The 24691-nt window shown below is 33.5% G+C and overlaps 1 protein-coding gene across 1 annotated transcript in view; it reads right to left on the bottom strand.

Moving 5' to 3' along the window:
* Positions 1–24691, bottom strand: part of PCLO (piccolo presynaptic cytomatrix protein) — a 354063-nt gene that overhangs the window by 44272 nt on the left and 285100 nt on the right. Inside the window, 1 exon segment of the mRNA XM_017883949.1 lies at positions 15501–15626. Coding sequence (XP_017739438.1) covers positions 15501–15626 — 126 coding nt within the window.

Genomic DNA, 24691 nt, shown 5'->3' with positions numbered 1-24691 from the left:
AAAAAAAAAAAAAAAAAAAAAAAAAAGAACTACCAAATAAACATTTATATGGTATAATTCCTACTAAAATATGTATATTTATTGTGTTAATTTAAAATAAGATGTAAGACTTAGATGCAAAATACTCTGTTGGTTTGCTGTATTATGCAGGCATTTAAGTTTTAAAAAAAATGGTGAAGGGATTTTGTCTTATAAATGTGAATACCTAACAAATGAATGAACATATTGAGATCATTTTCATTAACTAAATTAAATATACATATTGTGTTGATATATATGTATATTTATTATACATATATATAACTATTTCTCAACACCTCCTCTTTCCCACCTTGGTCTTAACTTATATAGGTTCTTAGCAACTCTCCTCGCTTCTACTCTTTACCTCTTTAAAACTATTCTTAATACAGCAGTAAGAGTGATCCTATTTCAACATCATTCAGCTTATGTCAGGTCAATTGCTTCTCATCTCACATGAGTAGACATTAAAATCCTTACAATGGCCTGCAGGATTTGACCCCTGCTACTTCTCTGAGTTTTGGTATTCGCTCTCTCACGTGTTCACTCAGTTTCAGCCACGTTGGCTTCCTTTCTGTCTTGCTGTTCTTGGCACACACCAGGCATGCTGTTGCTCGGGATATTTGTGTCCTTGTCACTTCTCTGACTAGAATGCAAGACAACTCCCAGATCATTCTTTCCCATCCTTGGTGGCTTTACTGAATTTTTGCCTTCTTGCCAAAGCTTTCTCTTACCACCTCATCTCAAACTGCAACCACATCCTCCTACATGCCATACCCACCCTCTTTGCTATATTTTTCTCTTTAGCATTTATTACCATCTAATGCATGACACTTAATATAATATATGAAATATATTTAACATTTATATATATTAATATTTGTTATTACTTGTCTTAGCTATTAGAATATAAAACCCATGCTTTCTTCACTGAAGCCCTCACATGTCCAAGAAGAGAAACTGCTTTATACAATATGTACTAAAAAAAAAAAAACTTTGAAAAAATGAATGAATAAATAATGGCATTCAGCAAACTCAAGTGCTGTGGCTGACAGTGACTAGGATTTGGGGAATGAGTAGAGTATAAAAGGAAACAAAAGTAGCTTAAGAGGAAATAAAGGAATCTTATTTTCTTTCACTACTCTCAGTGAAATTTTATAAACACACACACACACACACACACACCCCTTTAGTATGAATTTCTTAAGTACGGAAGTAAAAACCTGCATTCTTGTAAGCTATTGTTTCCACTTCAGCACTTATCATTGTATCTGGAACAGTATTCCATTACTATGCTGAACAATTAAAAATTAATTAAAATAAATGAGAACCTTAAAAGATCTGTATAGTTCCTTGACAGTGTCTTGCCTTCAGGAGCTTATAGTCTGCTCTTAGAAACTACCTGAAAGTTACCTGGAATTCTTTCAAGTGGGGGAAAAATCTGTAAGCTCCATTTAGTCATGGTGTTGGTTCTAATGCAAGCAGTCAACCAATGTATTCTGCACTTCTTTAGTTCTGTATTTTCTTTCAATGAAACTAAAAGAATACATCTATCAAAATTAAATGGAATACAAACATCATTAATTTTAAAAAAAGAGTTTTGGGCCAGGTGTGGTGGTTCAGGCCTATGATCCCAGAACTTTGGGAGGCTGATGCAGGAGGATCGTTTGAGCCCAGAAAGTCAAGGCTAGCCTGGGCAACATGGCAACACACCTGTCTCTACAAAAAATTTAAAAAAAAAGTAGCACATGTGGTAGTGCATGGCTGTGGGCCCAACTACCTGGGAGGCTGAGGTGGGAGGATCGCTTGAGGCCAGGAGACTGAGGCCACAGTGAGTAGTGATTGCACCACTGCACTCCAGCCTAGGTGACAGAGTGAGATCCCGTCTCAACAACAACAACAACAACAACAACAACAACAACAACAACAAACAACAAAAGAGTTTTCTTCCATTAAAACTATCTTTGTCCTAGTTCTTCATATTTATTTATATTTTTCTAAAATACTTAAGACCCTGATCCAACTCTCCCCCTACAATGTATATCTTGCATCTACTGCATTTCTGGGCTGTAGGTATCTTGAAAGCAAAGAAAAACCATATCATTCTATATTATTTTAGGATAGACTTGTACAGTGTAATTATTAAATAAATGTTTTACTCTATTTGCATTCTGCATTATTTCCAGTATTCCTGGTATTTTCACTTCTACTCCTTTACAACAACCATCTCTCTGAACTTCCTGTTTGTCACTTCCATCCACCTTTTCAGTATATTACTACTTCACATCAGTATTGCAGTAAGTACTTCAAAGTCCTGCACCAATAAAGACAACATCTCATGCAGGAACGAATCCAGGTTTCTTAAGGCCTAAAACGTATAAAATTTTAAGAAAAAATGTAAGATTATAAGTACAAAATTAGATATAAGTGAATATTTTTAAAAAGGAGACAAGAAATAACAACAAATCACAAATGTTAAAAAGCTGACAAATGTCACAAACACCACATATTTCTAAACCCTTCTTAAAGCCTTGCAATGGGCTTATAGGGAAGGGAGGTGCCCTAAGACTTAACTGTTTTCTCTTACGATTTATCCACTTCTGGACTCACTTATTTTTTCATTTACTGTAATTAGTGTCACATCCTTAATTCTAATTCTTGGATTTCCATCTCATATAACATATCCAGCTTATCACTGCTTGTATGATGCTGCCTCATCTCCCATTTCCAAGCCTTAAGAAACTATGGTTTTCTTAATGTTCAATCTCTCCCTCACATCTCTTCAAAAGGTAACATATCTCATAAGTCTCTTACGTTTAATGCTAAAGACCCAGGGAGTTTCTGTGATTTGACAAAGGTCACACTAGCAGTTGATGAGAAAGAGTGGTCCAGAAACGGAATCATCTGACTCCTACATCATGAATCTGTTCATCAACAAGATGTGTTTTCACTGACCAACATACCAAGAAAGTTATATACACAAACATCCATTGTACATATGTCACAGATTTCAATCAGACCACAAGGTTTACTGATTAACCTATTGTTGATAAGAAAAATTTAGAAAGCCTTCTAAAAGATTAGCCAAAATTGGCCGGGTGTGGTGGCTCATGCCTGTAATCCCAGCACTTTGGGTGGCCAAGGCAGGTGGATCACGAGGTCAGGAGATCGAGACCATCCTGGCTAACACGGTGAAACCTTGTCTCTACTAAAAATACAAAAAATTAGCCGGGCATGGTAGCAGATGCCTGTAGTCCCAACTACTCAGGAGGCTGAGGCAGGAGAATGGTGTGAACCCGGGAAGTGGAGCTTGCAGTGAGCCAAGATTGCGCCACTGCACTCCAGCCTGGGAAACAGAGCAAGACTCCATCTCAGAAAAAAAAAAAAAAAAAAAAGATTAGCCAAAATTATGATTTTTCAGTTAAGAGGCGATATATTTATGTGAGAAATGACTTAATCACTTTAGGCATTATAATTTCTTTTATTAATATAGGCTTGGTATTTAAAATGATATATTTCATTATATCAGATACCTCTAGCATTTAAATGTTCCCTTACATAAAGTCTAGGCTTTATAAGATTAATATTATTGATGAAAATAATTTTACCTATCCTTAACAAAATAGCTTCTATAGCTAGTCCATTGCTTTAGAGTTACAAAAGATACTGGCTCCTTTCATCCTCATTGTAATGATGTGAGTTAGATCTTGAAATCTAATTATACAGATGATACAAAAAGAAATACAGAAAACACAAGTAAGTTCCCTAAATTCATGAAGACAGCATTAATTCAGAGTCTTCTGACTCCGAATTTGATGCTGTATTCATCAGAAATATTATCTCCTCCTGTAACTCAGAGTTCAGACCTGATCAGGGTCAATGATTTAAGCATGCACAAATATGGAAGACACAGAATTCAAACTTAATATGGCAAATATTCTTCTTATTGTCAAAGACCTTCAAAGTTGAAAGTAAACACAGATTTCTTTTTACTACCTACAATATTCTAAGCATGACATTATGTTTCCTATATCTTATTCCTAAATTTGATAACAATTTTGCCAACTATTATCCCAGTTATCCAGCCAAGAATACCTGGGTACTAAAAGTTTTAAAAAATACACGCAATATGTACCAGATCTGAATTTAAATCCTGATCTAACTCTAAAACCATGGCTCTCTACTAATCACTGGAGATACTAAAGCATTGCCTGGTTGAAGATCTGGTATGGATATTAAAAAGATAGGTTAGCATCCTTGCTTCCAAAGTAACCACTCCAAGCTTACAACAAAGTGCAGTCTATTCCATGAAGTATTGGTTAGACAAATCCAGAAATTTAACTGTAGGAACAATTGTTCCTCATGAAGCAATGTCACTGAACACACAAATATTTCAAAGTATGTCACCCTTGATGAAGGCAATCAAATTAGGATTTGGGGCATTGGACTGCATAAAACAGGACATTATTTAGTTTCCTTCATGTCCCTATCACAAAAATTATAATGTAAGCACAATTTTCCTCTGATAAATTTCAAAATAAATGGATAAAGAAGAGAAACATATTTCTTTGTACTGGCAATGTATCTAATCACTAGTATCCTGATGTGGTGTGATATCCCTACATCTTAAAAATAAGACATTACAACCTATCAGCCCAGGGACCAATAATTTGTATTTTTCTTCAAAGAAGATAGTTTCCTAAATACATATTAGAAAATATTCGTATCAACATGAAATGTGGTCTGTGTTATGTGTACCTAAACCACCAGTTTTAGGGAATTTTGAGAAATCTCATGCTAATGACCAATCCGTACCTGGTAATCCCCCTGGAACAAGAACAAGGAAGCTCACTCATCTGTGTGCTGTGTTTCTTGATCTCCAACCTTGATCACTGCCATGCCATCTGTAACATATGCCAAAAAAGCATAAGCAGAAATAGAGACTTTCTTGCCTAGGCACATTCTTCCTTATGTTATGCTGGAGTGCGTCCTCTGTCCTCTAATAATGCTACTGGAATTATCTCTTCTACCAAAGACTTTTTCATGACAAGGAATTCCAGAGGCCAACTTCTAAAACCAAAACCACCACTCCAAAAACAGCTTTCACCCTTACTTCAATCACTGATTCTCAACAATAAATCCAACAGCATTTTCTTGCCAGAAACCCTGTCAGTTCATCTTTAAGAAGAAAAGCAAGCTAGCTGGACCAATTTCAATCACCTACTCTGAAACAACTAAAAACTAAGAATATAAAAGTATGCACGAATTATAATTAATATCACAGAGGCATTTCCTCAGAGAATACCTATGGACAAACAATGAAGTTTCTCTCATTTCACTACATGTCTTATGGCCTTGGACATGCTTACTTGCCATGTAGCTCTGGCTAAATCTATAAGCAAACATTGGATATCATTGGTTTTAGCTTTGTGCTCTTCCATGCTATGTTACCACTGATTCATTCAGAATGTTCTTGAAGACACATTCAGATTTTAATGTTATATTTCTATCTTAACTCCAAAGTTTTCCAAAAATTTTCTAAATTTACCAATTATAATAATATAAATTAATATAGATACAAGATACAATAATATAGATACATAATATAGATACAAGTTATCTTTAAAAGATTTTATTAAATTAACAAAGTTGAACAACTTATCAATATAAACAATTGTTTTAGGTTCACTGAATATATGATATTTAATCCTTGTGGATTCATTGTTCTCTTACAAAAATTGCTGAAGTTTTAAAAGTATCATGATGGTAATGTATTTCACAATTATGTTATAACACAGACAACTAGGACAAAAATGAATTTGGAGAACTAGTTCAAAATATCCAGTGATTAAATAAAGCTTAGAACCAATGATATGCACATAAAATTTTAGATTTAACTCATGATATTACCAAGTAAAATCGATTTTATCTATATCTTCTACTCTACCTTTTCTGGAGATATAATATTGGTATAAATTGATAAAACCATATAATACTGTTAATAAGTTTAACACTTGCTATAGATAATTGTTTTAATGTCCTAACTCATGTTATTGTATTAATTCAGAATACAATGACTAAGTCTCTAAGTAGAGCAAAATTCTGCATTGCGAACTTATTGAAGACTCAACTGGACATGACTATATGTCTAAATTTTTTCCAAATTAATCAGTCTCTTCAATGAAATCACTATCAAATCTCAACAGAGATTGTCATGAAAATTGAAGAGCAGATTCTAGAATTTATATGCAAAACCAAATGGTCAAGAATTGTTCCGAGAGCATTTTGATGAACAGCTCTAGGATGGATCCACCTGCCAAATGCCAGGATTTAATATAAAGATGTTACAATTAAAACAGTGTGATATTGGTGTAGGGATAGACAAATAGGCCAGTAGGATAGAAAAACAGACCAGAACAGAGCACTCAGAAAAGATCTGTACATGCATTTAAAAAAATTAATATATGACAGATGGGACTGGTAGATAAGTGTGAGTAATGATACACTATTCAAAAAATGGTGCACAGTAGTAGCAAAGAAGAAGAAATCAAGAAAGCAATCCTATTTAAAACAGCTACAGTATAATAAAATACCTAAGAATAAATTTAACTAAGTAAATGAAAGATCTTTACAATGGAAACTATAAAACATGAAATATCTTTTCATTTTTATGTATCCTCTTCAATTTCAATGGATAAAAGTTGAAAGGACACATAAAAAATGGAAAGATATTTCATGTTCATGGGTTGAAAAAATTAATATTGTTAAAATGTCCACACTATGCAAAATGATCTGCAGATTCAATGCAATCTCTATCAAAATACCAATCAATGTCATTCTTCATAGAAATAAAACAATTTTTCTAATAGTTGTATGGAACCCACAAAATGCCCTGAATAGACAAAGTAATCTTAAGTAAAACGAACAAAGCTGGAGGCATCACACTACCTGGCTTCAAAATACACTATAAAGGTATAGTAACCAAAAGAGCCTGGCATGGTCTAAAAACAGACACATAGACTAATGGAACAGAATACAGAACCCAGAAATAAGTACATGCATTTACAGCCAACACAGTTTCAATAAAGGCGCCAAGAATATACACTGGGAAAAGGATAGTCTTTTTAAGAAATGATGCTGACAAAACTGGATGTTCATATGCAGAAGATTAAAATTAGAACACTATCTCTTATATATCAAAATAAACTCTAATTTAAATAAAGACTTAAATTTAAGATCTGAACTTATGAAACTACTAGAAGAAAACGTTAAAAGAATACTCCAGGACATTGGTATGGGCAAAAATGTTTTGAGTAAGATCTCAAAAGCACAAGCAACGAAAGCAAAATTTGATAAATGGGATTGTGTCAACCTAAAAAGCTTCTGCATAGCAAAGGAACCAATCAACAAAGTGAAGAGACAACCTACAGAATGGGAGAAAATATTTGCAAACTATCCATCTGACAAGGGATGAATAGGTAGAATGTATAAGGAACTCAAACAACTTAATAGCAAAAAACCCCCTAAATAAATTGATTTAAAAAATGTGCAAAAGATCTAAATAGATATTTCTCAAAAGAAGACATACAAATGGCCAACAGATACATTAAAATGTTCAATATCACTAGTCATCAAGGAAATTCAAACTAAAACCACAATGAGATTTCACCTCACCCCATTAAAAATGGCTATTTTCAAAATAGAGATGCTGGCAAGGAGATGAAAATAGCAAATGCAGGCAAAGATTTGAAGAAAGAGAAATGCTCGTACACTGTTTGCCACAAACAGTGGCAGACACAGAAAGACAAATATTACATATTTGCACTCACATGTGGAAGCTAAATAAATTGATCTCATGGATACAGTAAAAATATAGCTAGCAACAATTTATTGTATATTTCACAGTAGCAAGAAGGAAAGATTTTAAATGTTCCCAACACAAAGAAATGATAAATGTTTGAGGTGATGGATATCCCTATTATCCAGATTTCATCATTACACATTGTATGCATGCATGAAAATATCACATGTACTCTATAAATACATACAACTATTATGTGCCAATAAAAAAAAAATGACCCAGAGGCATATAGCCCCTCAGGAGCTGAGCCACACTAGAGATGGCTCGGGAATGCTTGTTGAAAAAATAAGACAAAAATGCTGTTAAAGTTCTGAAATATAAAGCTTTAATAAAATGGTGCATAGCAAACTACACATATTGAGAAAGAAAACAAAACTAAAATATGAACTTTCTACTTTGGACCACAGATACATTAAAAACAACTTAATTCTGTGAGCTTAAGAACATTTCTGGAATGTAACATTTTACAGTTATTAGAAGAAAATGAAGAATAATATATTTAAGACTTCAGGGCATGGAGAATTTCCTAAACAATACAACACATTTATAAAACTTACTTGAAACAAAATGACAAATTTGACTATATTAAAACTTCAAATTTTACAAAAAAATAAAGAGACAGAAACTAAAAATATAAGCCATATACTGGGAAAAGCTATTTATATCCTACGTATTTGACAAATGATTATGTTCAAAATATATAAATATGCCCTAAAATGATTAAAAATTCACAAACAATCCAGTTAAAGAATAGGCAAAAAGATGAGTCAAATCTCAGACAAGAAAAATCCACAAGCTAACAAGATTAATAAAATATGATCATACTGAGCACTACTGAAGGAAAAGTAAATGAAAGCAACAATGGGAAACCATTGCACAACAGATTTGATAAAAGGAAATGTAAAGAAAGAGGAACAAGTATGTATAGAGATGAGAACACTAATTTGACACTGACAAATGTAAAAAGAGTATGAAACACTTGGGAGAGAAATTTGGAAAAAAAAAATAAACTAGTAGAAGAAGCCACAGGACATTCTTCCACATTATTTGACAAGATTGATAGTCATTATAACCCAGAAATTTAAGTTGTACTGTAGAATAAACTCCTATACATGGTCGCAAGGAGACTACATGAAAAACTCATTATGGCATTGTTTAAAGCAGTAAAAATAAAGCAAACCAAAACTATAATGTCCTAAATAACCAGGGAATGCTTAAATTAAACTGTAGTAGAGACATATAGTAACAGAATTCTACCCAGTAGTGAAAATAAATGAACTAGAGTTACATGTACGTTTTGATCAATCTCCAAAGCTTCAGGTGACTTAAAAGTGGCAAAAACACACGTGTGGCAAGATATTATTTAAATACAATTTTTCAAATAAGCAAAATGAATCTTATATAGTTGTGGATACATACATAACACAGTAAAGAAATGTAAGCAAAAGTATAACCCAAATTAATTCTGATATTTTATCCTGGGATTGTAACAGAGGTTTGTGAGTTGAGGGGTGACTACAGGAAGCTTTAACTAATTTATAGGGGCCTATTTCTTTTCCAAATATGAAAGAAACATAGTAAAATTGTGAGACAATAAAGCAGTATGATAGGTACATGGTTGTTTGCTATATTATTCTGTTATTATTATTATTTTTTGTATATTTGAACCTTTTTCATGAAAATTACAGGTCATCACCTGATTAAGTGTTAAATTGCATGCACTGGACCATGAGAAAGCTGAGACACTCCATCCACCATCCACACTCCTGCCATCCTCCTCCATTCTCATCAGAATCAAAGAAGGAATCACAGATGTAAGGTGTTGTGCTGGACATCTTAAGTGAAATGAGAAAAAAGTAGGAATAAGCTATGTGAGTCTTATATGGCAATTTTGCTGACTGGGGAAGGGGCTCAGCTTAAGGAAGGAACATCGTGTCCAGTTTTATGTATTTTAAACATCAAACCTTGACTTTCTGTGCCTACTGTGTAATGGAGAAATTCAACTACTGAGTTGTTTCAATGAAAATTTACAAGATTGAGAGCAAAACCCATTCACTATTAAGTGCAAACGAATCACAAACAGATGTGTCAGGCAGAAAACACTTGCACATAGTACTCGCTATTTTGAGTTGAGATCTTAACTTCTAATCTAAAACTCCTCTGTTTTGTGTCCTCACCCTTGCTCAGCCACAGCAAAAAGACAATTTTGGATCTTCTGGACTAAAGAAGAACTGGCAGAGAAAAATCTCCTTCTCATACTCAGTCACTGCACAGGAAGATGGTCCTGTAGTTCTAGATTGGAGGGCTTTTCTGTCAGTAATGACCCTGTTCTTCCATCCCAGAGATCTGAATTTAAATCCAAAGCAAAGTAACACTGAGGAAAAAAATAAACCTAAAGTAAATGTATGTAAATATATGAGCAGTTAAGTTCAAGGTTGTGAGAATATGTGCACAGAGGTAACTTTGCATTCTGTATACTATTTTAAAAAGATAATTAAAAGGTTTAGAAATATTGATGCTGTCTTAAATGCTTAAATGTACATGATTAATTACAAATAGTAGTATATAAACCACACATATCATTTTATTTGCTTCACACAATCCTGTGAGGAGTGAGGTCTTAATAAGTATCCTACTTTTGAAAACAAAGTGTTTTTTTTTTTTTTTTTTTTTTTTAAATCACCTTTTTTTGTATATATTGCTTAGATCTTTGCTACTGGCATTGTGTTGAACACTGAGCATGCAGAAAAAAAAAAAAAAAACTGACAACGTCAAGGTACACAATAGATGTGTGCACAAAGTGGTAAGGAACACAGTGCAGGGGTGCAATCTCGGTTCACTGCAACCTCCGCCTCCTGGGCTCAACGCAATGAGATTACAGGAGTGAGCCACTGTGACCGGCCTGAATCTGGTCTTTATCAGAGTAAAATCGAAGTTTCCATTTGTCATGAGATCTTGACAATTGTATTACGAATTTCCCAAATTTGGAGAGGGTTGGAACATTGATCTTAGATGAACATATGCAGATAGTGATTTTTAAAGAATAAGCATGTAATAAATGCAAAACTTCCTAAAATTGTAATCAGTAGGTTTTACCTAGTAAAACAGTCAAGAGAAAATACAGTTATTTATAGAGGAAGCATCTACTTTTTAAAAGTCTATTAGGTAAGATGCTGGTTATATTTAACTTAAATATAAAAAGGTTTATAATAATTATCTAGGGTAAAGATTTAAAATGAAAGTTGTAAATATTTATTCAAAGTTCATATATTCTATTACACTTTTAGATGCTCAAACTAGTTCAACAAAAAATACCAAGGACAAAGACGAAAATGAGAGACAACATTATATACCATTTAATACTCCAACATTGCTGAACATCTCACAGCCCCAACGCTGTTGGTCAAAAAATTGTTAATATTGTATCCTAAATCAAATAGCAAGAAATAGCACTTCAGAAATTTAGATTTGTAAATTCCCCAGATCTTTTGTCTTCATCTTTTTTATAGAACAAAGACTAATTTATGCAACTAAAACAAAGAATAATAGGTGGCAAAAGATTATTCTCTGTCCAGTATTTGTGTAGGAATGTTTACTAAATGTTACTGGGAAACAAATTTTAAGATTTTTGGGACATTATAATCCTTCAAGTACTTGATTCTCTGAGTTCTTTCAGAAAATCATTGTAGATTGATTGAAAACTAAAAAATGGCTCAGGAAATTTTTAATAGTAAAGTTCTTGAACTGCATTTTTTTATTTTAGGAGATGGCACACATACCATTAGGAGTGTTTTAAAACCAATAGCACTTGGCTTATGAGCAACAGAAAACCTATATGACTGCTCAATGTATTGTAAGTGAATATATAGAACAAAAGCTAGAGGGAATTTGAAAATACTCTTGTTTTCCCAAAGCCAACATAGTCAGAGTCTATGACACTGAGTGCTGCAAAAGTGTTAAAATGTTAGAATCTGATGCCGTAAAATCCTGTTGTATGCTAGGTGGCTTGATTTGATCATTCCATAATATATATATGAATTGAAACATAACATTGTAACTCATAAATCTATACAAGTATTATTGTCAATTAAAAATAAAAATAAAACTCTAAAAGTAAAAGCTATACCAAAATATTTTTAAAAGTCTGTGATAAGAGAAATAAACAAACTCAGGAAAAGCACGAGACCTAGCTTTTCCGAATAACAGCTTTGTAGATTAGGGTAGAAAAGAGTACACTCTAAGAATTCTATTGCCAACCAAGTTGTCATTCATGTTTTAAATAAACTGGAAGATGATAGTGAATCTGTAAGGGCACAGTCTATATAATTCTATATTCAGAAATATAGAAAACAAAGATATATATGAAAGAGATGATCAATTTCTAAGTCTGCCTGGAAGTCATTAAACAGGGGGAAAAATCCAATTACATAACACAGCATCTATCTTTGATTTACATAGGTATAATTTTTCCTTAGGAAAGAGTTAACTTTAAACTGTGAATGTTAAACACCTTTATTGCCTTCAACAAATAAAATTTTAAAAAATCAATAATGATGGTTTTTTTAATTGGAAAAAACCTCCAGTGATATACAATTGGCATCATGATAATGCCTCACATAAGGCATAAAAATCAGGGTTGTATCTCAACCAGTCTACTGCTTTGGAATTTTGGGACAATCTATAAGGGGTTGAGGATGAAGGATATAGTGTAAAAATTAAACACAGAACAACAGACAAAAACAAGTATAAAGCACACACACACACACCACACACACACACCACACACACACACACGTACTAGTAAATGTAGTGTTCTAAACAAGGTGAATTCTTTTGTATACCCTTTTGGACTTGCAAACTTCTAGCTAGTTAATCTTTGGATACTAAAGGAATAAACTTTTATCATTGTCACCTGGTGGTGTAGAATACAGGTATAACCTTTATGAGGGGAGGAAAGATATGATGTACCATATGTTAACATTATTCTCCAAAATATTTAATGCTCAAAAACAGTATTTGAATATTGACAGTCAAGACAGTATCATGAATCTAATAGAAATATTAATTAAAGAGTTTTGTTGTAAGAGTAAATAAAGCTGGAAATTATAAATAATAAATTATGGGTTTGGATTATACAAGAACTGGACTTGAATCAGAGGATTTATACTCATAGAAAGGCCTGACTTAACACCTTGGCAAAATTTTGAGAGAATGAATAAATACCATGATTAATACAAATAAAATGTCAAATCATATGCATACAGTTTTTAATGATTTCTCACTTAAACCAATTACATAAACTGCAAAAATACTAGTTCCGAAATAAAATAAGAAGACTTTAGTATCAGTCTTAGAGCTTGTAAAATCACAAATATAATTTTAGATTTACTTTCATTTTCTCTCTTGAGATAGTATCATGTCTATTTTTAAAATGAAACTTATGAACTTAATAAAGGCCACCTAGACTACAAAGTGCAGAGAGTATTGCTTCATCATAGCATATCCTGTGTTGATATTGTCTTTAGAATCATGCTAATTTGTAGTATTTGTTGATTTTCATGGTGTTAATCCAAAAAAGTATATGATATTTATAAATTATTCAAGTATTTTTGCCAAATGATATTAGACACAGTTGTCATTGCAAATTTTATTTTAAAATAAAAATAGCATGTTCAATTTTCTTCTAAGGTATACTAGGTGAAAGTGATCCTATTACTCTCATCCTTAAAAATGGGTCTCAATTTCTGTATCCTTATTAGACTGTAACACTAAAAATTATCATTGGACGTAAAAGAGTTATAGTCATAGAAAATGCCTATGCGCCAAGTACTTTGCTTATAACTGTTATTTCTTTATTCATACAGTCTTTCCTTTCATTGAGCTATCTGGCAAGCTCTCCTAACTTCTCCTCTTCTATGAATGCCATTAGAATATTTTTAATAATGTGCATTTATTTATTTATTTATTTTTGAGACAAAATCTCACTCTGTTGTCTAGGCTTGAGTATAGTGGCGTGATCTTGGCCCACTGCAACCTCCGCCTCCCACGTTCAAACCATTCTCGTGCCTCAGCCTCCCAAGTAGCTGAGACTACAGGCTCCATGCCACCATGCCCAGGTAAGTTTTTTTTTTTTTTTTTTTTTTTTTTTGTAGAGACAGGGTTTCTCCATGTTGGCCAGACTAGTCTTGAACTGCTGGCCTCAAGCAATCCGCCCACCTCCGCTTCTCAAAGTGCTGGGATTACAGGTGTGAGCCACCATGCTCGGCCAACAATATGCTTTTAGTTATTTATTTGGTGATGTGCTGGTAAGCTGGCATTCTGAAAGCAAATAATTCAGCAAGCAAGCAAATATAAAGGTTTGAGTTATACCATTTGCCTATTTCCACATTGTAAATGCTGCCACTATAGCCAATTCAAGCTATCATCATGATGTTACTGAATTTGAAGTTGGGAAGAGATTTGTATAGAATGTCTTATTGATGTGGAGCAACCTGGCTCCAGCACAACACTGTGATGAATAAATACCGCTTCCAATTTGTGTTTATTCTAAGAGTCTATCAAAATGTCCATGGACATTTTTTGGAAGGTTTCAATATATATAATTTCAGAAAATCACAGTGAGTCAATTTTAACATGATTAAAGTTTTAAGCAACAGCAGACAAAATTTTATTAAACTATGAAATGACAGAAAACTTTTTTTCAAATAATATTATATAGAGAGAAAAAATAAAAAGGTTGCATTTACTTTGTGACAATGTTCATTATAAAAAAAATCACCAAAACCTTGCAAACTATATTTATGTTAGAGAATCTGGAGAATGGAAATGACCATATTATTTGATTGACAATGAAAAATTTTCATTATGTATTCTGAGAATCTAGGTCCAATATTTTACTGAATGAAAATGATTAAGTACATATTTTATGGCCCATTATCTCTTATTCTAATGATCATTACTTTAAAACACTTTTGAGGTAATGAGGCATTTAGTATTTAAAAATAGACCACACCTAGGACAGGGGTTGGCAAATGTTTTCTGTACAGGATCATGAGTAAGTATTTTAGATGCTGCAGACTATACATTCTCTCTCATGAATGCAGTTCTGCTAATGTTTTGGTAAAGCACCCAGGTTCAATATGTAAATTAATGGTCATGACTGTGTTCCAATAAAACAGCGTTTACAGAAGCAGACAGCAGATGGATAAAGCCTGTGGGCCATCCATACTTATTTACCCAACCTTAGCGTGTACTGAATCATTTGATTTTTTTTTGTAGCTCTAATTCCAATATATTTTTTCTTGGTGTTTGTGAAACACTATCATAGATAACTAAAGTGTTTTTTAATAAAATTGCCTCAGTCAGTAAAAAAGTTTTGACCAGTGTTTCTTAAACAAGATACTTCTGTAGCTAACTGCCAAAAGGACAATGCAATTGAAAATAAAATGAATATATTTGTGGACATATCTTCTTTTACATTACTATACCAAAATTTCACAACTAACCATAAGGAGAGAGGTTTACCTACACAGAAAATGATGAGAACATTTGCATATTAAATTAAAATGCATTTAATATGAGTGCATTCATTTTATTGTACTGTAAAATTCCTTATTCTTACCTTCCATAAGTTTCCCTGTCTGTTCTGCACTTCCCCCAGGAAGAATCTTGGCAATGTAGGCTCCAATTTCTCCACTATGTCCAGGGATTTCTTTACCACCCACAATTCTAATTCCTAATCCATTACCTGTAGTAAACAATTAGCAAATTATTAGTACTAATTTAAGAAGGGACAATAGTTATCACAAGTTATAGAGATAACAAAAAGTAGGTCAGGTACCCAGAAACTAAATATAACATGAATATTGGAACTGGACACCAAAACCAAAGTATGTCATTCTGATATCAATAATATAAAATAGGATTTTCTGAGATCTTGGTAGACTCTCCAATGATTGACCTGATATTAACAAGTAATTTTTTGAATTCAGCCATATTCAGTAATATACCCAGGACTTGCCAATTTTTGACTAGGTATTTTGTAAAAATTTTATGAGTGTTCCCAGAGCATACAATTCACTTATGAAATTAAGAAATATTTTACTTATAGAAGAGCAGTAATGACTATTCAAAACTGAGAAGACACAAACCAATCATACAAACAATCCTAATTTATAAAGTGAAAACATGCTTATAATTTATAAATTATTATTCATTTTTCAGCCTTAATTAATCAACTAACATTGTTTGTGTATTAACCTGACACTTACTACAAGACACAATAAAATTATTCTTGACTGATGAACATCTTAGTAAACTGATGCTTACTTTGCAGTACAGGTTCTTCTGGAATTAGCCACATGAAAAGACCAGGGTGAATAATTATTATGAGAAACCCAATTGAGATAAATATAAGTGTAGATATTTTTAGTTTCTGTGTTTTTTTAAAAAATGGCTAAAAATTAGCAAGTATATAGAGCACTAAACATACCTAAACACAGAAAAATACAGTGAATGTACTGTTCTGTAATCTTATGGGACATTGTTGCATATATGCTTCATCATTGACCAAACATTATGTGGTGCATGAGTATGCTTTAATGCATAGCGGTTTTAAGATCATTATTTTGAAAGGCAAGAAACAAACACATATTAATCATGACAAATAATGGAATATTTGAATAGCTCTATTCTTTTTATTTTTTTGGAGAGACAAGGTCCCACTATGTTGTCCAAGCCGGCCTCAAACTCGTGAGCTGAAGCAATCCTCCTGCCTTGGCCTCTCACAGTGCTAGAATTACAGGCAGGAACTCTTTTCTTTTAAAGCAGTGGCTCTCAAATGGGGGTGACTTTTCCTCCCAGGGTATACTGGTCCATGTCTAGAAACATTTTTGGTTGTCAACATGGAACGATGCTACTGGCATTTAGTGGGTAGAGGCCAGGAATGATGCTAAACATCCTACAATGCACAGGATATCTTCCTAGGATTCTCTAGGCCAAAATGTCAATAGAGCCAAGGTTGAAAACCCCTGTTTTAATGAAAGCAATGCATGTTAATTATTTTAAATCTAATGTGACTATTGAGCAATCTTGATTTTTTAAGCTATAAAATTAGAAAGACTGACATTGCTATAAAATAAAACAAGAAAATCCTTTTGCAGAATTCCTTCTATAGAAATGAATGGGTTACAAATATGGGAACAGATACTATATATAACACTAGTACTTTAGTCACATATTTTGGGGTTTTCCTTCTATTTGAATACCTTTAAAACACTTTTTTCCCCAGGAAGTCCATATCAGAATTTAGAATCCACAAACAGACTTAAAATTGCTATACCTTATAAAGGTATGGCTAAAAGTGTAGTTGCAGGCTGAGTGTGGTGGCTCATGCCTGTAATCCCAGCACTTTGGGAGGCCGAGGCAGGAGGATTGCTTGAGGCCAGGAGTTCAAGACCAGCCTTGCCAACATAGGAGACAAAAACAGAAAACAAACAAAAGAGTGTAGTTGCGGAACTTCAAAATCTATTCATCGGCATGAAGGACTTTAAAAATTTGGTTTTAGTTTCATTCTGCAAATGACAGTGTCTTGAAGGTGAAGTAGTTGGGTCCTTAGAGTCATTTGATTTCTAGTAGCTGAGCACATTCTAAAACCCTGTGGTAAAGGATCAGTGATGAGAAACTGTAATTAGAACCATCTCAATAAAGTAGCACAGACACAATAATTATTTAATTTTGTAATATATAGTCTCACAATAGTGAATTCAAATACTCAAAATGCTTTTGAAGTATACTTCACAAGCTTCATGTCTTTGGTAAATAGAATAACACAGTCAAAATGATCCTGTGAGAAATGCGACTATATACATAGAAACAATTTCAGTCATATAGTTAATTTTCAACAATTACTGTTCCTCTTGTTGACATTGCTACTATTGTTTTTTGTTTTGAGACAAAATCTCACTCTGTTGCCCTTGCTGGAGTGCTCACTGCAGCCTCAAACTCATGGGCTCAGGGATTCTCCCACCTTAGCCTCCCGAGTAGCTGGGACTACTAAGTGCCACCATGCCCACTTAAGTTTTTTATTTTTAGCAGACACCGAATCTGGCTATATTGCTCAGACTGCTTTCAACCTCCTAGGCTCAAGTGACCCTTTTACTTCAGCCTTCCAAAAGTTCTGGGATTACAGGTATGAGCCAGTGTGTCCACCTGCTATTGTTTCTCATGGAGACAATTAAGTTGCATAGGAAGATTTAAAAATTTTTGAAGAATAGAACATTAGAAAATAAATAGACCCAGGAAAAATAACATTTGTTTGTTTTATAGTAGCTGCTTCTACCCTAATTTGAATGTAATGAAATTACATTTATGTAATTTTAAAGAATTAAATCTGGATATTTTGATTTCATATATCATACAATAAAAACTGTAATGTTTTATTTCAAATATAGATAAAATGAATAAAAATATTGCTATAAAAATGTAACACCGGCCGGGCGCGGTGGCTCAAGCCTGTAATCCCAGCACTTTGGGAGGCCGAGACGGGCGGATCACGAGGTCAGGAGATCGAGACCATCCTGGCTAACACGGTGAAACCTCGTCTCTACTAAAAAATACAAAAAATTAGCCGGGCGAGGTGGCGGGGCCTGTAGTCCCAGCTACTCGGGAGGCTGAGGCAGGAGAATGGCGTAAACCCGGGAGGCGGAGCTTGCAGTGAGCTGAGATCCGGCCACTGCACTCCAGCCTGGGTGACAGAGCGAGACTCCGTCTCAAAAAAAAAAAAAAAAAAAAAAAAAAAAAAAAAAAAAAAAATGTAACACCACTCCTCAAATCTAGAAAGCAGAATACCAATGGAATTTTTTGTAAACTCAAGAAGCAACATTAATTTTGAATTGAAATTTTTAGAAGTAAATGATCCTCGACAAGTGATGTGTATAGTATCGTTTTTCAACTTTTGACAAATTTTTAACAACATAATGTCATCTCTCTGCTTTTGTTTCATCTCAAACCATTGATGAAATGCTTCTTCAGATGCCATGAAAATGGTCTCGTTCTTGTGTTCACAGTACGACAGCATACAGAGATATGTAAACCAATAGTTACTCCAGATAACCTAAGTGCTTTACTAAAAAAGAAAGTCGTAAGTTATAGTAATTTCATGATATATAAGCATATCTGTGGTTAAGAAAGTCTTATAGAGAAGTTTAAAATTTAGAAAACTTTCAAAGGTTGGGATATTTATAGAAAAGAGAAATTCAATGATAAAAGTAGCAAAACCATTAAGAAAATGCATTACCTCTACTAACCTTAGAATTACAATTTAAGTTTCTACGTACATTGTAAGCATTTGATAAATATGCTACTTTGGAATCACTTTAAAAATAAACTATGAACAAAACAAACATGAGCATACTAAGGAAAAATCTTTACATTTGCATTTAAATTTACAGATTAAATCCAATTTTATGTGTTTATTAATATGTTTATTAATATGTTACAATGAAAGCTCCAGTATTTTAAAGTATCACAAAGAATGTTTTCATTTTCAACATTAAAATATATATTAAAATATTATGAGGTTATAATTAGAACATTGCATTTGGATAAAATTAAAATACTTGTTTAATTTCAATACTCTCATATCCTATACTTAAGCATCAAGGGAAAGCAAAATTTGTATTAATGAACATACTGTATCTTATGAATAGTTTAAATCAACTGTGTTGATTTTTTTATAATGAAGCTATCCTAGAAAAAAAATATATTGTTAGTTCAGTCATGTCATTAGTTGGGCTAAAGAAGAAGACAGATTATACATATAATAATGCCTATAAAGTTCCAAGAATAATAGAAAAGTCCCCAAAGGATAGTTCATTAAATTTATTTTTATGTAGTTTACACATTACTTACACTCTTGAGTAAGGCTGTGAGAATTTAATTTTGTATTATTTCACTTACTTATCTCTGTGTTGTAAATTATACATAAAAGTGTTTAAGAAAGTAAACCAAATTATATTAAAAATTCACAATGATTTCCCTTTTTGTCCTATGAAATGCAACAGTTTGTTCATTAATTCTCAAACATGAAGACCTAAAGAATTTTCACTATTTATTTAATTATTGGTCAGTATTTAAAAAATGTTCCTATAAACACAACAATGTACATCAGTCACCTTAATAACAATCCATACCTTACGGTTTTTAGCAACATCAAAACGGAAACAGCATACTCATGCCAAGTTTAATCCAACTCTAATCCTGAGTATTCCAATAATAAATTCACTTATTCCCATTAGCCTTTTCTTATCCAGCCAATTGCTCCAGGCATGAAAACTGCTGTTCAGTATCCCTTTGTTTCTAGTTTTATTTTATTTTATTTTATTTTATTTTGAGATGGAGTCTTGCTCTGTCCCCCAGGCTGCAGTGCAGTGTGCAGTCTTGGCCCACTGCAACATCTGCCTCTAGGCTCAAGCCATTCTCCTGCCTCAGCCTTCCTAAGTAGCTGGGATTACAGGCTCCTGCCACCAGGCTCAGCTAATTTTGTGTATTTTTGGTAGAGAGGGAGTGCTGCCATTTGGTCAGGCTGGTCTCAATCTCCTGACCTCAGGTGATGCCTGCTTTGGCCTCCCAAACTTCTCGGATTACAGGCTAGAGTCACTGCGCCTGGCCTGTTTCCAGTTTTAAATGTATATCCTTTATGTACATGAAAAATTTGAAGGAATAATTCATCTCACATTTCCATGAACTTGCATTCACACCTCTTTTCTAATGTAATCTAAATAATATTAATATTAAAATGTTATGTACAGTTCAAAGACTGCACAAAAGCCTGTCCATATTCACAGTATATTGCATGAGATGAGTCCAAGATGGCCTGCCATATAACTGAAATGACCATTGGCATGGGAAATAAGGAAGACAAGTTAAAAAATACACAAAAATGACACTGGTATTCTGGCTTTGTAGAACACACTTTTCAAAGGACAGATGATGTATACTGTTAAAGTAATTTTACTCAAAGCACATAGGATTTTCTCCTCCTTATAGACTTGGAATAATTCCTACCAAGAAAATTTGTCAGGACTGCCACATTCACAAATGCATTCTTCATTCATGTAATGACATAAAGATTTTTTTTTCTTCATTTTAGCTTATATAAGACAATTGCAAAATTAGAAGCATAAAGACTACATCTGAAGAGTTTGCCAGATTCTTCTATAAAAGGCAATGAAAAGGAAATTTATTTCATTTAGCAGTACTTAGGGTCCAAAACAAAATGACTGTTTGATATGAGGCTAGACGTCACAAAATTGGAAAATAGGGTCACTTTATAGGTTTGGCCTTGATACTAAATTGATGGCAGGCCAGGACGCGGGGTGAGGTCATTCACTACGTGTGTTAAAGAAAATTGTTTTTTTGAGAGACACTTAAGAATCTCTACAATGATGATGGAAATAAAATGGTGTAAACTTATATTAGTGTAAAGCTATGACGCGCTTGACAAAATAAATGTCAGTTTTCCTTATATAAAATGTAAGTAGGAAGAAAAATACTATTCTGATTCAAAATTAAATATAGAGTCTTTTGTTGGATTTCTTGACTTAATATGGAATTGTGGCAGAAATACTCTATCATGATTTCCAATGAGCCACTTCCTGGGATAATCCCTTCCCTTTGAGTGAAGGCAGAACTTGTGACATGCTTCTAATCAATAAGATCCGGCAAAGGTGATGGATAGCCACTACCATAATTATTTTATATTGGATTCCATCTTAAGAGGCTACAGTAAGAGATTTCCTCCCGGCCTTCAAGAAGTAAGCTGTCACATGTTAGTGGACCTCATAGCAATAAATTGAGAGAGACCACTTGGGGTCAGTGGCCCCTGACTGACAGCAACAGTATGGGGAATTCAGTTCCACATCTACAAGAAACTGAATCCTACCAATAACCATATGTGTTTGGAAGAGGTCTCCCAAGCTCCAGAAAGGGATACAGCACAATTAACATAGATTATAGTTCATAAGTTCATGATCAGGGAACCCACTTAAGCCATACCTGGATTATTGACCCATGAAAATGATAAGATAGTGAATATGTGTTGTTTTAACTCATTAAATTTGTTATGCAGTGATAGAAAACTAATACAAGGATAAAAATCATACTCAGAAATTTGTTGTGCACACAACATATGTATACATTTTGGTAGCAAAATGTGCAAGACATTTGTGTTTATAGTAGTTACAACAATGATAGAGTAGTGATAGAGGGTAGGAAAGAAGGGAAATGGGCTGGGTAAGATAATATATGCATATTGTATTCTATTCTTAGAAAATGCCTTTAAAATTACATTATCACATTGGATTTTAAAATAAAAGAGCAAACGGAAAAAAAACAAAAGCCCTGTATTTTGCATGTGAGGAAATGAGGCTTTGAGAGGTTCAAAACTCCAGGCTACACAGCTAATATAAGGGAAAGCTGGAGTGAAGCACATTTTCTTTCTCCAAACAAGTGACTTGGCAGTGAGTCTCCTGTTTGGTTTATGCCAGTTCACTTGGTTTAGAATAAGAAGGCATAGGTTTGACAGTAGCACACTCCAGTCCCTCCTTTCCCCATTCAGTTTTAGAGAAGAGTGATGGCAGAATTTGCAACCAAATAATAAAAGAGAAAGTCCCAAGATATGAAAAAAGGTGTTGGAAGCCAGCATTTCTCAGTCAAGACTAAGCAGAGGAAATGCTTTTGGCTTAGGCAGCCCACAAGTTATATTACATTGTTTAATCTGCAGTAGCTGCAACTAATTAGTTAGGAAACATTATGTTTGTTTTGTCAGTATAATTTCCATTTTTCTATTACTGCATATACTTTTATGTATGTTTATATCTATCTTTTTCAAACATTATAAAGATGAGATTATTACATCTTTTAATATTATAGCTTTTAGCATTATAATCCAAATATGAATTGCATACATATCTGTTAAATGAATAATTGGCTTAATATTTCTATATCTTGGTATGCATATCTGTATAGAACAAAGTGCCATATATGTCTGATTATGTAATAATTATTATACTAACCACTATTTTGGAGGGAGTTGAAAACTGATTTAGAGAGAAAAGTTCTCAATTTGCTGAGTCATTTTAGGTACATAAATAAAATGCCAAATTATTTTTATACTACAGGCTGAAGCTGTTCTCATCAAAATCAATTTGCATTTGGTGAAGGTGATATTCAATATAATTCAACAGCTTCTACTTTCCTATATATATCAGGGGCTATTTTTTCACTGAAGAGTCATTTAGTACAGTTATTTTTGGTTATTTTAGTTACTGTATTAAAAATAATTACTACTATCTGGAATGGACAAAATGTATTTCATGGTGTTAATAACTGGGCTAAAATATTCAAACATCCCATTGAAATTATGCTTTCAACAAAAAGTGAGCTGCTTTTGTTTATTTTCATCTAATTTTCTATTCTATAGGATGTATTGATCTTTTGTCAAAACATCTCAAAACACATGACTTTGAACAGATGGATTTTATTCGATTTTTGTTGTTTGTGCCAATATTATTTTATGTTAAGTGTATTTGATTTTTCGCAATCTCTTCAGCATTGTCTTCAGGGATGAAAGAAAAGAGTAAGTAACACTTGCAAAGTGTCTCCTATGTGTCTGACACTACCCCGTAGCTTTTTTTTGCATTGCCTTTCTTTAACCACCTCCACAACATTTTGAGTTATGTACTATTCATACCAGTTTTACGACAAAGCAGCTGAGACTGCTAAGGAGGGTTAGAAACTTGCTGTAGGTTGTCCAGCATACAAAAAAGCTGATAACTCATCGTTTTTCTCTTGACTTTCACATCCTTGTTCTTTCTACCTTTGATCATCACTCTAATTGTCAAGAAAATATTCTAGAAAATCAATATAAATCCTTACTCCTTTATTGAATCCCACTTCTCTTTGCTTATTTTTCTGCCAGTTCACATACATTTTACATTTATATGCCTACGTTTCACATTAATATTAGCATCTATCCTCCTATCCTTGAATATTGTGAATGTCTTCACTCTCATGTAATCAATTATTCATTCCTTTAATTTTATTTTATTAAGAGTGGATAAGAAAATGTGCTAAGCTACCTCCAGCTGGAAGCAAAGCCTATAATGTCACTTCCTTAGCAGGAACACAATATCCAAGCAACCTGTCAGGAGAAATGATAATATTTCTGTGGAACTCACCCTGAGAATAAAAACTTCCTTTGTTACTGAGTAAATAAATCCACGTTTTCACCAGAATTTACCAGGAAGAAATTGTGATTTCAGAAGAGATTCAATCTGAGCTTTACTCTATTTCCATAGCTTTATGCTCAATATATTCCTAAACAAGGCTTACAATGAAAAAGTGAACACTTTGGGAGGCTGAGGCGGGTTAATCACGAGGTCAGGAGTTCAAGATCAACCTGGCCAAGATGACGAAACCCTGTTTCTACTAAAAAACTACAACAATTAGCCAGGCGTGGTGGCAGGCACCTGTAATCCCAGCTATTTGGGAGGCTGAGGCAGGAGAATCACTTGAACCTGGGTGGCAGAGGTTGCAGTGGGCCGAGATTGTGCCACTGTACTCTAGCCTGGGCTGGGCAACAGAGTAAGGCTCCGTCTCAAAAAAAATAAAATTAAATAAAATAAATAAATAAATAAATAAATAAATAGAAAAAGAAAAAAAGACATTGGGTCCACCCAAACATGGCAATTTCCACCATTGTCCTCTTGCCCTTGCCCTGACATGTGCCTGACAACATGACCACCTCTACAT

The sequence above is a fragment of the Rhinopithecus bieti genome, unplaced genomic scaffold (genome assembly GCF_001698545.2).
Source record: "Rhinopithecus bieti isolate Rb0 unplaced genomic scaffold, ASM169854v2 scaffold_1101, whole genome shotgun sequence".
NCBI classification, from domain to species: domain Eukaryota; kingdom Metazoa; phylum Chordata; class Mammalia; order Primates; family Cercopithecidae; genus Rhinopithecus; species Rhinopithecus bieti.
The sequence above is the reverse complement of the archived record's forward strand: the minus strand, read 5'-3'. Positions and strand labels throughout refer to the sequence as shown.